Genomic DNA, 14201 nt, shown 5'->3' on the forward strand with positions numbered 1-14201 from the left:
AGCAGCAAAGTAAGGATGAGGAGTAAAGACAACGGTAATGGAACATAAATAATAAATATGGAGTAATGAGGAAGGGACAAAATCAGGTATGTCAAACACAATGCTAAATACAGACAGACAGAATTCTCCCTCTAGAAACAGAAACCGTAAGGCCGGGTTTAAAAAGAAAAAAGCAAAACCCAGATAAATATGATTTATGAGAACATTTAAAATGATGAAGAACTGAAAATGAAAGGGAAAGAAGGCACCAGGCAAATGCCAACTAAAACAAAAAACAACGATGGCAGCAAAGAGTAGTAGCTGTGCTTCATGTCAGACAAGGCGGAACCATCCAACAGAGGGACAAAGCAGATTGGAAAAAAAAACACACTGCGTGAGGAAATAAAGCATAAGTTATAAAGAAGACATAACAATTGTAAATTTTATATTGACCAAACTACTTAGTAGCTAAATATATAAACAAAAGCCACTGGAAATTCAAGAGGAAATTCATAAAAAATAAAATGAACCAGGAATGTTCAGAATATCTCTTCCAGAACTGGAAAAATGTAGTAGATGAAAAACAAAGACATAAAGAACCAGAAAATATGATCAATAAAATTGATTTTAAAAATTGTACCTACAATCTGATATCTCTCAAATATAGGACATACACTTTTTGTTTATGTTAATGACACTTTTTAAAATCAGTCATGAGCTTAGAATTTGAAGACTCTCTACAAGTTAGGTACACATGAAAAGTATCTCAAAATAATAAAAGCCATATATGATAAACCCACTGCCAATATCATCGAATGGGGAAAAGCTGAAAGCTTTTCCTTTAAGAACAGGAACCAGACAAGGATGCCCACTCTCACCACTCCTATTCAACATAGTGTTGGAAGTACTAGCCAGAGCAATCAGAGAAGAGAAGGAAATAAAGGGCATCCAGATTGGAAAAGATGAAGTCAAACTGTCCCTGTTTGCAGATGACATGATCCAATATATCAAATAGCCTAAAGCCTCTACAAAAAAACTCTTAGAGTTAATTAATGATTTCAGCAAATTAGCAGGATACAAAATCAACACACAAAAATCAGTAGCATTTCTATACTCCAACAGTGAATGTACAGAAAAGAAATCAAGAAAGCTTGCTCATTTACAATAGCCACCAAAAAAATAAAATACTTAGAATAAAGTTAACCAAGGATGTGAAAGATCTCTACAATGAGAATTACAAACCACTGTTGAGAGAAATTAAAGAGGAAACAAGAAATGGAAAGATATCTCATGCTCTTGGATCGGAAGAATTAATGTTGTGAAAAATGCCCATACTACCCAAAGTGATCTACAGATTCAATGCAATCCCCATCAAAATTCCAATGATGGTTTTCTCAGAAATGGAAAAAAATTATCCAGACACTGATATGGAATAACAAAAGACCACGCATAGCCAAAGCAATCTTGAGCAAAAAATAAATAAATAAATAAAGCTGGAGGCATAACTGACTTTAAACTATACTACAAAGCTATAATAACCAAAACAGCATGGTATTGGCATAAAAACAGACACACTGATCAATGGAATAGAATAGAGAATCCAGAAATCAACCCACACACCTACAGCCATCTGATCTTTGACAAAGGCACCAACTCTACACACTGGGGAAGGGACTGCCTCTTCAGCAAATAGTGCTGGGAGAACTGGATATCAACATGCAGGAGAATGAAACTAGACCCATACCTTTCACCATACACTAAAGTCAACTCAAAATGGATTAAAGAACTAGATATACACCCTGAAGCAATAAAATTTCTCAAAGAAAACAGAGGAGAAACACTTCAGGAAGTAGGACTGGACACAGACTTCATGAATATGACCCTAAAAGCACGGGCAACCAAAGGAAAAATAAACAAATGGGATTATATCAAACTAAAAAGCTTCTGCACAGCAAAAGAAACAATTAACAGAGTTAAAAGACAACCAACAGGTGGGAAAAAATATTTGCAAAATATACATCTGACAAAGGATTAATAACAAGATTAAACAAGGAACTCAAACAACTTTACAGCAAAAAAACAAATAACCCAATTTAAAAATGGGCAAAGGAACTGAATAGGCATTTCTCAAAAGAAGATATATGAATGGCCAACAGACATATGAAAAAATGCTCAACATCACTCAGCATTCAGGAAATACAAATCAAAACCACACTGAGATACCATCTGACCCCAGTTAGGATGGCTAAAATCCAAAAGACTCTGAATGATAAATGCTGGCGAGGTTGCGGAGAAAAAGAAACTCTCATACATTGTTGGTGGGACTGCAAAACGGTGCAGCCTCTATGGAAAATGGTATGGAGGTTCCTCAAACAATTGCAGATAGATCTACCATACGACCCAGCTATCCCACAGCTGGGAATATACCCAGAGGAATGGAAATCATCAAGTCGAAGGTATACCTGTTCCCCAATGCTCATCGCAGCACTCTTTACAATAGCCAAGAGTTGGAACCAGCCCAAATGTCCATCATCAGATGAGTGGATACGGAAAATGTGGTACATCTACACAATGGAATACTACTCAGCTATAAAAACGAATGAAATACTGCCATTTGCAACAACGTGGATGGACCTAGAGAGAATTATATTAAGTGAAACGAGTCAGGCTCAGAAAGAGAAATACCACATGTTCTCACTTATTTGTGGGAGCTAAATATAAATAAATATACAAACAAAAAAGGTGGGGGAAGAACATACAACAATCACAATTCCTTGAACTTGTTAAGACAAGTGAGCAGATATGATGTAGTGGGGGGTGGGGAGAAGAGGAACGGGTAAAGGGACACGAAGATCCACTGCAATGTATATTGCAGGAAAGTGTGTGGCCTAAAATGCCTTCACTGTGAAAGAAAAAAAAGAGGAACAAGTCACACATTCTAAGAAATTAGAAAAATCATAAAGTAAAACAAAAAATGTAGAAAGATAAACTTAATAAAAATAAAAATAATAAAATTGAAAAAAAATAGAAGGAAATCTAAAATCTGGTTATTTAAAGTGATCATTAATATACACATTAACCCCATATGATCCTAATTAAGAAAATACAGAGAAAGCAAAGATGAACATACTAAGAACTAGAAAAGGCAAAATAAAGTTAGCACGGCCTCTACTCGTCTCAGAGGCTCCGTATCTTCCACGACAGTAACGCTGTTTTGTCTTTGGCCCGGACACCAGATCTCAGCATACGAAATGCCTGCGACGTGTGCACTGGGTCTCCCATGCACACCGCAAACTCAGCACGTCCCAAACCAGAGCTGGGCATCACCGCCCACGGAACCCACTTATTCCACAGTCCTGTCCTCGCAGTCAGAGCTGCCCTGTCCTTCCAACAGCTCAGGCGAAACCTATGCAGCTGTCCTTAATGTCTCTCTCTCCCACCCATGTCCAGTTGATCAGGAAATCCTGTGGCCTTATCTTCAAAACAGACCTGGAATCCAACCACTTAACATCCCCTTCGTGGCGACCTCCAGGTCTGAGCCGCCATCTGTTGGATTTTTACAGCAGCCTCCACACTGGTCTCCTGCTTCTGCCCTTTTCCACACTGCCCTTTTCCACTTCGGTGTATCCCCAGCACAGCAGCCAGAGGGATCCCGACACAAGGACAGCCAGATGATTGATGTCACCCCTCTGCAAACCCCTCCACCACTGCCCGGAGTCCTTGCTGGGACCTGCCTGCCACGACCCCCTTCCTGCTCCCCCAGGCCCTCATCGCTCCACTCCCGCCACACTGGCCTCCTTAATGCTCCTTACACAGGCCAGGCACATTCCTGCCTCCCGATCTTGGCACCTGTCACCCATGTTGTTCTTTTCCCAGGTGTCCCTTAGGCTGATCCCCTCCCTTCCCCCAGCTCTTCACTCAACGGCAGCCTTTGCCTGAGGCCTTCTATGGCCAAACCCTAACCTCCCAGACCCTTCAGACGCCCTGCCTTCCCTCCTGTCTCCTCCTTCTCAAGGGACTCTACCTGACGTGCCGTACAAGGGTATTTTACTTATTATCTCATTTGCTGTCTGGAACGGACACTCCAAAAGATGAGGCCTTCATTGTTTTGCCCACTGGGCAGCCCCGATGCCTCAGTCGGTTACTGCCATGCACTGGGACTTAGTAAGTATTTGTTGAATGAATGAATAAACTAGGGACTGAATGCAGGAGAGGTTAAAAGAGCTGTTAGAAAGTACACACGCAGCTCTGCAGAGACAAGCTCCAACGCCCGAGGAAATGAAAGACTTCCTAACAAGGTATAAATTACAAATCTGCTCTGAGTTCTTCTTTAAAATTTTCGTACCATATAGTTTCACAGTTTTATCTCACCTAGTTGTGGCTATTTAAATGATTCCAAGCCATAGAAAAAGACTATTTAAAAACTCTCCAATTCTTTAATTCATTTTACAAAATCATAATAAAAGGCCTAGGTAAAATAGGAATAGAAGGAAACTACTTAAATATAAGAGTCATATGATAACTTTTTAAAAACTATAATGAGATGACAAAGGACTCAGACCTGTCATATACATTGGTCTCTTATTATTGACAAAATAAATACAAAGTAATTTACAATAAATAAACCCAATAGAAAAAATGGGTAGGATATGTGAAGAGTCTCCCAAATCCAATCCAAATGGGAAACAAATATTTAAAAAGAGATTCAAAATCGACAGTAGCAAGTAAAGTGGGAATCATAGTTCCCATGAAACATTTCTTTGTACTCATCAAACTAGCATTAAACTGGCAAAAATCAAAATCAGCTGTGACACCTAGCCAAGGGGACGGGCACACGTCTTTCTTGGCTGTTGATGGAATGTGAAGTCACAGAACCATGAAAAGTGCAAACACACTTTTTTTTTTTTTTTTAAAGGTGACCAGTAAGGGGATCTTAACCCTTGACTTGGTGTTGTCAGCACCACGCTCTCCCAAGTGGGCCACGGGCCGGCCCTAAAAGTGCAAACACACTTTAGCCCCAGCAACCTGCTCCTGGAAACGTACCCCAAAGAGACAGAAGCACTGACACGGAAGGGCAGGTGTTTACAAGGATGGGGGACACTAGAAGTAAGTGAGGCCATCAGTGGGGGAGCAGCTGAGCAAATTATGGTGAGTGCACACCACGGAACCCGTGTAGCCACTGACAAGAGTGAATCAGAATTACACTCATTTATGGGGAGGGGTTTCCAAAACATATTGATGAGAACAGTTTGTATGAAATCACCTTGTAACAGGAAAAGCCCACCGAAGTTCTACACACACACACATTTGAACGTGCGCATGTGCATGCATGTGTATGTGTGTGCCTACATGTGCTATCCCAGAGGAGCACGGAGCAGTAAGGAAGGGCACACTGTAAGTGGTTAACATGGGTTTCCTGGGCCTGGGTGAGGACAGAAGAGGGGAAGCATAAATGTATGTGCATGCCATTTAATTAAAGCATTCCAGCTCATGGATGTAACCGTGTGATGGGAAACAGGCCTTCAACGCTGGTCCACGCACAGACTGATCGAGAGCAATGAAGTGCACATTGGATTCGACTTTGTATTTCGAAATGAAAAGCTGTCACTGCCAAGTGCCTGTGCCTCTCCCACGCAGCTAAAGGTGGAGACCAGGGCTGAGTCCTCCTTCACACGAGAATGCACAATGACTGGCCATCTGGTGGGGACGCGCCCAGAAGTCTGGTACCAGACCAAGAGGAACGGAACTAAAATTAAACAGAATTTCCCTTTTACTGTTTGAGAAGAAGGAGATGCAGCAAGGGGCTCAAAGGCAGCAGCCCCAGGAAGGCAGAAGATAGTCAGGGGCTATGGAGAGAGACACACACAGCCCTCCAGCCTTGGGAGATGGCTGAGGACTCTGTGTCCACATGGGGATGGCACACCCCACAGCAGCCAGCAGCCAGCAGAGCGCACTGAGATGAATGAGCAGGCGTTTGGGCAAGGACAAGGCTCCAGGAGTGGCTCGGTGCCCAGGAGGAAGCTGGGGGCACACTGTCTGTCCAGTCACAAGCTCACAGAGCCAGGACCCGTGAGACTCACCGACAGCACAGAGGTCTGCAAACCGGTCATCCCCCTCCTCTGCGTGGATCAGGTCGTTTCTGCTCTTCTTGGTGGCCGCTCGCTTCAACACTGCTTTAAACAAAGGGTGGGAGACAGCCCGTGAGCTGCAGCCCTCGGGCAACCTGCTCAGGGCTCGGGGTTTCCTCCAGCCGCACAGGGATCACCCTTCCCCTGGAACTAGTGACATTCCTGAGCTCCTACCCTGAAGCTGGAGCTAAGGCTGAGGCAGGACAACACCTGGTCCCCTTGGGACCCCTCAGTTCTCAGAGCAAAAGGGACAGGAATTTGGAGGGGGGTCTCCACTTTTCTTTCCCTCCAAAATGAGGTCAGTGGAGAGACAGGGCCACCGGAGAGACCAGGAAACATCCATCTGGGGCACGGCCAGGGCTGCAGAGAGGAGCCGGCACAAGCCTGCTCAGAGCCTCGGGTGTGGGACAGCTGAGCCCACAGGAGTGGTGGCCCTCACCCTCACCTCGGTGGCCCCCGGCTGTGCCAGGAGTCTTTCCACAGCTTTGGGAGCAGCATTACCCGAAGCCCTGGGGACAGATACAGCTGGGTTTGAACCCACAGTTTTAAAGCTTCTAGAAGCAGCACTGCTCGACGGAGCTTCCTACGGTGACAAGTGTGCATGTGTCACAAAGTCTAGGGCTGGCCTCTACAGCCCCAGGTCTGTGTTAAAGTGGCAGGTGTGCAGGTGCCCGGCACCGCAGAGAGAAGCACGCGGGTGTGCACGCGTGTCACTGTCCCCGTGGCCAGCCGAGCTCTCTCACCCCACGAGGACTGCCACCAAGAGTCACCTACCATCCAAGGGGGACTTCTCCTCTGCATTCTTGTCCTCTTCTGCCAGCATGACCTCCTCTGTGAGGGGACACAGCCTCAGGTCAGAGCCTTCCTCTCCCCGTCCCCGACAGGCCCATCCCCAGGAAAAGCCCGGACAAGGGCGCCTCTGTCTGGGGGACGCCGCCTCTCAGCTCTTGCGCCTCCAGAAGCTGGCAGTGCCCCGTGAAGAGGCCCCGCTGCCCCCGTCTCCTGTGCCCCATGCACACACCACCCTGCCCTGATAGCCGTGGTCCCTCTGGGTGAATCCGTCACAGACGAGGCACCTGTGAAACCTCTGCAGGCCAACGCGGTCCCGCGTGGAGGGGACCACCGGGCTGGGCTGCGGGAGGGGAGCCAGGCAGAGCCAGGCTGCTTGGATCTAACGGGGACGGGCACGAGTTAGGCCGGGCCACGTGGAACCCTCAAGTACAAAGGCCACCGTCCTCAGAGGCACATGGCCACCGGTGCCAGGAGCCTGGGCCCTTTTCACTACAGGGCCCCTCCAGGCCGGCTCAGCGATCCCCTCTTCAACTCCCCCAGAGCCCCAGGACCCCGGCCGGCAGCAGAGGGGACTTGGGGACAGGCGACAGAGGTGGCCGCCGCCCCCGCTCACCGGCTTTGAAGATCCACTCGAGGTAGCCGTTGAGCTCGCGCTCGATCTGCTGCTGCCGGCGCAGCTTCAGGAAGGCGCGCCTGCTCTCCACCCGCTCCCGCTCCTTGGCGAACTCTCTGTGCCAGCAGGGCCAGAAACGCGACGTCAGGCGAGGGCACGCACACCCGCGACCACGCGACCGGGACAAGGCCGGGAGGGGACACGCGGGCCCAGGCCGCCCCTCCGGCTGGGCTCCTACCACCTGGCTCTTCTAGCCCGAGCGCCACAGAGCACCGTGCGGCTCACAGAGCAGGCCTAGGCATGCAGCCCACCAAGTGCCAGGCCTGTTATCTGCTGTCCTACAAAGAGCTTCTGGGCAGGAATTCGCCAGAGAAATATGTTCACTTAGTTCAGATGCAAAACCATTGCTAGAAGGAAAAAGGACAGACTGGAACGGGGGAAGAAGGGACTGATCCGGGCAGGCCAGAGGCAGAAGGAAAACATCGTAGGGTCCATGGAGCCTCAACCAAACCTCTGAGGCTCATGAGGAGCAGGAAAGAAGAGACCTATTGCCCTTCCAGCCAGCACCCACCCCGGCCCCTCCTGACACTGCACACATGTGGTGACCTGCAGAGAACACCTGCCCTTCCAGCCAGCACCCACCCCGGCCCCAGGCTTCCAGCTGAGCTTTTCGGCTCACGGTGCCAGAAGGAAGCCATCACTCACACACACTCACACACACACGCACACGCACACGGACACACGAGTCCACACACGCACACGCACACGCACACACGAGTCCACACACGCACAAGTCCACACACGCACGCAGGCACACATACATGAAACAAGCTTCCCAGAGGAGTGGGTCTCAGAGGCCTGACTCCTGCACACACAGCCACAGTGAGAGGGAAAGCTTGGCTCTGACCGGGACTGACCCCAAGCTCATGGACCGTGCCTGCCAGGGTGCCTAACGGAGGGCTCGGCTGGGCTCATTAGGAAATCACCCCATATCCTCCTGCACCCAAGGGCCAGGATGCTCACAGCTGAGGGAGGAGCCGGGGAGACACGAGGCCCATGACCCCATCATGCAGCCCCTGCCCTCCAGCCCCTCTCCTGCCCCGAGTCCTGTCTGCACGTTCTCCAGAGCAAGACCCACAAAGCAACCCTGAGCAGGCTGCTCTCTTGCCTCCCTGGGAACCCACCCGTGTTTCTGCCAGTCTTGCCACTGTGCATTGTCCTCAGCACAGAGCCTACACTCCTCACAAGTCTGGTTACCGCCAGCCCCCTGCCAGTCCGGGCACCCCCTCTGCACTGCACCCTCCGGCTCCAGCTCTGAGCATCCCTGCGGCACACACGCCACGCCCCTCCGCACCGCTGAGTCTCCACCCGCCTGTCCTCTTCCTGGAAGGTTCTCTGTCCTCTTTCGCCTGGCTCCACCCCCAGCTGCCTTCTCTGAGCCCCAAGCCTCCCCTGGCTTCTCCACCAGACCAGGAGTTCTACGTCCATCCCCTGTGCTATGGCCCTACCTGGTCCCTTTGGAAACGCTAGGAATGACATGCTAGTGATAATCATATCCCTTACAGGAGGGGACCAAGGCTAAGGACTCCATCCAGAGCACAGAAGCCATGGCCCCCAGCCACTGTCCTCTCTGTGGCTGCTCCTTTTCAGGCCAGTGTGGCAGCCACCCCTTGGGTCCACCAGACTGTATCAAAGACGCTGTCCCCAGCTCACCGCAGGATTCCTGGGCCTGAGCAGGAATCTTCAGGGTGGGCAGAATGGATTCCCCTCCAGCTTCACAGGGAGCTGGATGCCAAGGTGGGGGCACAGGGGCAGGCCAAGTCTAACACTCTCTGCCTCCTTCCAGCACAGCCTCCTCAGCTCTGTGGAAGGGGGGCCAAACTGTGCCCCTCAGCACACTGCACTTCCTCAGCTCTCAGCCACAGGGCAGCACAGGAGAGTGCTGCTGTCCCCAGGCTAGGCCTGGCCACGCTAGCCTGCGACATCTTACTCCCCCGAGGGCTCAGGAAGAATCCTGCTCTGTGAGGGACTCCCAGCCCTGCACCCTCGCTCTGGAGTAGCCTGGCACAAAGAGCTGACCTGACAGGAGAGGGCACACAGGGGTCAGGGCTGGGGTAAAGAGCCTAGTGGTCACTGGAGCCAAGACTCAGAGGGTCATTCCACTCGTTCACTGCAGTAGCAGAGCTGCTCTCTGAGGCTGCCCAGAAACCCCAGCACAGGCCACACCAGACACGATCTGCAGCAGCCCCTTCCGTGGCAGAGGCCAGGGCAAAGGCTAAGGGGGTGACAGAGGAAGGAGGCCAGGGGATGGTCAAGGGACAGGTCAGGACAGTGGCCCAGAGGAAAGGCCACCAGAGCCGAGGACATTGGGAGCAACTGCCACCGAGCGAGGCCCATGAGCCAGGCCCAGCCCACCCGCCATGTCACATGGACCCACGTCTGTCTCCACAGCCTGCTGCGCCTCAGCCTGAGAACACAGAGGGTGCCCAGGTCAGGCCCGCGTGGCCTCTTACCCCGAGAGCACACCCAGCACCAGGTTGAGCATGAAGAAGGAGCCAATGATGATGAGGGGGATGAAGTACAGCCAGTTCCAGGTGTTGCCAGCCGCATCGTTTGTCTGGAAGCAAGAAGGAAGGGGTTAAGACAGACAGACAAGACACACAGCCCCGATCAAGCTTCTTTTCAGAAGCAAACACCTGGCAGGGTCCAGGCAGGGCGAGGCCAGTCTGGGGGAATCCAGGTGGAGCCAGAGGTCCAAGCACACCTGAGCCTTGCACAGCAGAGCTCTCTCCGGGCTATGGCTCCAGAGGGGCAGGGACACTCAGCCCTCCCCAGGCTGCCAGGTACCCTGAGCAGCTCCAGAGACATTTCCTCCTGAATGGAACCCCACAGGCCCCAAGCTTCATGTCTAACCTTGTTCAGCAGCAGCTCCCACCGCGCAGCAGCAGCTCCCACCGCGCAGCAGCAGCAGGGGGCCTCTGTGCTGCGCCTTCTCCACTTGTCCCCAGCGGACAGTTCTCACCACCAGCCTTGCCAAGACAGAACCCAGCACTCAGGTGTTACCTGAGTATCTGAAAGCAAAGACGGGCCATCTCCCCCAGGTCTTGTGCTTTTTATAGCACAGCCCACAAAAGGGTGAGCTCCTTTGAATATAATTTAATTCCACAGTTGTTTTATTCTTATGGGTCCCCAGTAGACTTGACTAAGGGGTGGAGAAACTCACTCTCCATGCAAGTCCAGTGCTACAGGCAGGCCAGGAGGGAGACGGCCCCTTCACTTTGCTCTCCAAAGGTAGTTCATACGTCACAGGCCAGGGCCCCAAGTAGGACAGAGGCCGGAGGATGACCTGGGAACTGCCGTGCAGCTGGTGCCAATCTCTAGGTGCTGTTGTCAGTATTCCTGCGCTCCAGTATCTGCCAGCCCTGGCAAGATTTGCAGACACAACCCCTGGAAAGTCCTGGGTCTCGTGGATGGACTGCAGCTTGTGGCTTCTGATCCCTAGACACTGATTCCAGGCTGGCCCCTGAGATCCCTGGACCCTAACCCAGGAATGACCTTCAGAATCCCAACTCTAACTGCGGTTCACGTTCCCTGACCACACCTTGCTCAGTCTCACATGCAACTCAGACCTGTAGACTAGATGGCCACCAAGGCCACCAACCTGCCTGCAAGTGCACCCTCAAAGTGTGCTTCCTTCTTGGGAAGAAGGCGAGAAGTCACTGCTGCAGTCTCAGGCCCTCCCCCACTAGAGCTCTTGGCTCCTGCAATCTCCCGTCTCTGAGGGGTCATTCCCATCGCAGCCACGTCACCCGAACTGCTCTCATCTTAAAAAACAAAGACGAAGCAAGCAAGGACTTCCACTTCTGTGAAGATGGAGTAAACACACTCTTCTCTATACCTCCCGCTAAATATAATTAATATTCTGAACATTATATGTAAAGCAAACGTAAGAAGACTCTGAAAGGTGGAGAAAAGAAGGCAGACCAGCTAGGACCTAAGGGTCCCTGGGTTTTATTTCTGCCTCATACATCCCAGACTTGGAGCTGAAGAAGCCTGCAACTTGGAAATGCAAAAACAGGTACAGACAAAAAATGCAAAAGCCAGCTGTCTAACCAAAGGGGCAGGAGAGCAGCAGCCTAGCAAGACAGAAAGCGTAGACAGTCATCACACTGCTCCAGCTGAGCACCACGGAAGACCGTGATGCCGCCTCCGCCCTCCCAGCAAAGACCCAGTAAAGGGCCTAGACTGCGGTGAGGCGCCCAACCCACCCACCCCCCAAACTGGGATGCTGTCAGAAAAGGCCTAGTAGGGAGCTGGAAGTTCTCTCCTCAACAAGGGGTTAATGAGGCCTCCTCATCCCAGCCCATGTCCGTGGTATTAGTGGAGATCACGTGGAAGGCCTAGACTTCTACCCCCACACTCAGCAGTGGGGCCCCCCCCCCGGCCCTGCTAGGGTGCTGTCAGAGGGGAGCAGGGAGAACCAGGCTTTTACCACCATCCAGCAGGAAGGAGGGTGGATCAGGCACACCTGATCCTCCCAACCAGGGAAGTTTCCTGGAGGTACAGTGGAGAACTGGACCTGCCACCCCTGCCCGGTGCTAAGGAAAAGGCCCCTTCCATGAATCAATGGAGGCCAAGTGGGGAACCCAGACTCCTATACTCACCTGTAACCAGACAGTATCCCCCTTCCCCTGACAGTAGTGACAGAGGAAGCCAGATAAAACAGAAGTTTGGGATCCAGGGCCTCATGACATAATACCAGAAATGTCCAGTTTTCAACTGAAACTCATTCATCACACCAGGAACCAGAGAAAGCACAAACTGATCGAGAAAAGACAACCCATACACATGCTGTGACGGCTAATTTTGTGTGTCAGCTTGATGGGGCCAATGGGGCGCCCAGATATTTGGTTAGAAATTATTCTGGGTGTTTCTGAAACAGTGTTTTGGGATAAGATGAACATTTTAATTGATAGAATTAAGCAGATTGCTCTCCACAATGCGGGTGGGCCTTCCGACTAGTTGCAGTGTTGAATAAAGCAAAAAGACCAACCCTCCTCCAAGGAAGAGGAAATTTCCCAACAGACTGCTTTTGGGTTTCATCTCTGCCGGCTGGCCTTGAACCGTAACTGCACCCCTGGCTCTCCTGGGTCTCCAGCTTGCTGGCCTAAACTGCAGACTTGGACTTGCCAGCCTCTATAATCATGTCAGCCAATCCCTATGATAAACACACACACACACACACACACACACACACACACACACCCTATTGTTTCTGTTTGTCTGGATAACACTGACTAATACAGATGCCAACACTAAGATAAGAGATGACAGAAGTATGTTATAAAGATTTTAAATCAGCCATCACAAAATGCATCAATAAGCAATTCTGAACACCATTGGAAACAGATGAAAAAATAGAAAGTCTCAATAAAGAAACAGCCTCAGCAAATAAGTAGAAGATATAAAGAATAACCAAATGGAAAATTTAGAACTGAAAAATACAATACTAAAAATAAAAACCTCAATGGAAAGGTACAACAACAGAACGGAGGGGACATGGGATGGAAAGGATTGTCACAAAAGCCCAGTCAGCAAAAGGAAAAATTGATAAACTGGACTCCATCAAAATTAAAAATGTTCTGCAAAAGACCAAGTAAAGAGTATGAAAAGACAAGCTACTGACTGGGATAAAATATTTGGAAGCAAATGCCTGACAAAGAACTAGTACCTAGAATATATAAAGAACTCTAAAAATTCTACAGTGAAAGAACAATCTAAACAGAACACAAGCAAAAGATATGAAGAGACATTTTACTGAAGAAGATATACAGACGGCAAATAAACATGAAAAGATGCTCGACATCATTAGCCATAAGGATATGCAGATCAAAACCACAATGGCATATCACTATGTATCTATCAGAATGGCTAAAGTTCAAAAACAGTGACATCACCAAGTGCTGACAAGGATGCAGAAAAACTTGTTATTCATACACTGCTAATGGGAATATAAAACTGGAAAAGTTTTAGTTTCTTAAAAAGTAAACATGCAACTACCATACAACCCAGAAATTGGCACTCTTGGGCATTTATCCCAGACAAATGCAAGTTTATACATAACACAAGACTGGAAACAACCAGATGTCCTCCAACACCACGAGCGTACTGTGCCTGAGAAGCAGAGTGAAGAGTTTCAAGAAAGTGATCAACCAGGCCAGATGTTGCTGAGAGGTCAAGGAAGATGAGAAGAGAAACCCTGACCGTTGCAGTCGGTAAGAAGAAAGCTGTTGGTAACCTTGACAAGAGCAGTCTCGGGGGTGGGGAGAAAACACTGGAATGTGTGGGTTACAGGGAGAAAGAGGTAAGGAAGTGAGCGCAGCAAGGATGGACTAGTCCTTCAAGGAGCAGAGAAGTGGGAAGTAACTGCAGGGAGATATGGGGTAAAGGGAACTGGCTTTTTTTCTTAAGTAGACTTTTTATCTTGAGATAATTGTAGATTCACATGCAGTTGTAAGAAATAATACAGAAATATCACATGTATCCTTTACCCTGTTTCTCCCAATGGTAACAACCAGCAAACCTATAATCAGAATCACAAATGGGATATTGATATTGACACAGAACATTCCATCACCATGAGGATCCCTCATGCTGCCCTTTTCTAGTCATACCCACTTCCCTCAACC

General features: G+C 49.5%; 1 protein-coding gene across 2 annotated transcripts in view; it reads right to left on the minus strand.

The window, feature by feature from the left end:
* Positions 1-14201, minus strand: part of CACNA1B (calcium voltage-gated channel subunit alpha1 B) — a 195330-nt gene that overhangs the window by 126054 nt on the left and 55075 nt on the right. For both annotated transcript variants that reach the window (XM_063081919.1, XM_063081920.1), the window contains exons 7-10: positions 10026-10129; positions 7513-7628; positions 6882-6938; positions 6060-6149 (exon numbers count right to left, since the gene is read on the minus strand). In XM_063081919.1, the coding sequence (XP_062937989.1) occupies positions 6060-6149; positions 6882-6938; positions 7513-7628; positions 10026-10129 (367 nt within the window). The remainder of the gene's footprint in view (positions 1-6059; positions 6150-6881; positions 6939-7512; positions 7629-10025; positions 10130-14201) is intronic.

Source organism: Cynocephalus volans, chromosome 17, assembly GCF_027409185.1.
Source record: "Cynocephalus volans isolate mCynVol1 chromosome 17, mCynVol1.pri, whole genome shotgun sequence".
Taxonomy (NCBI): domain Eukaryota; kingdom Metazoa; phylum Chordata; class Mammalia; order Dermoptera; family Cynocephalidae; genus Cynocephalus; species Cynocephalus volans.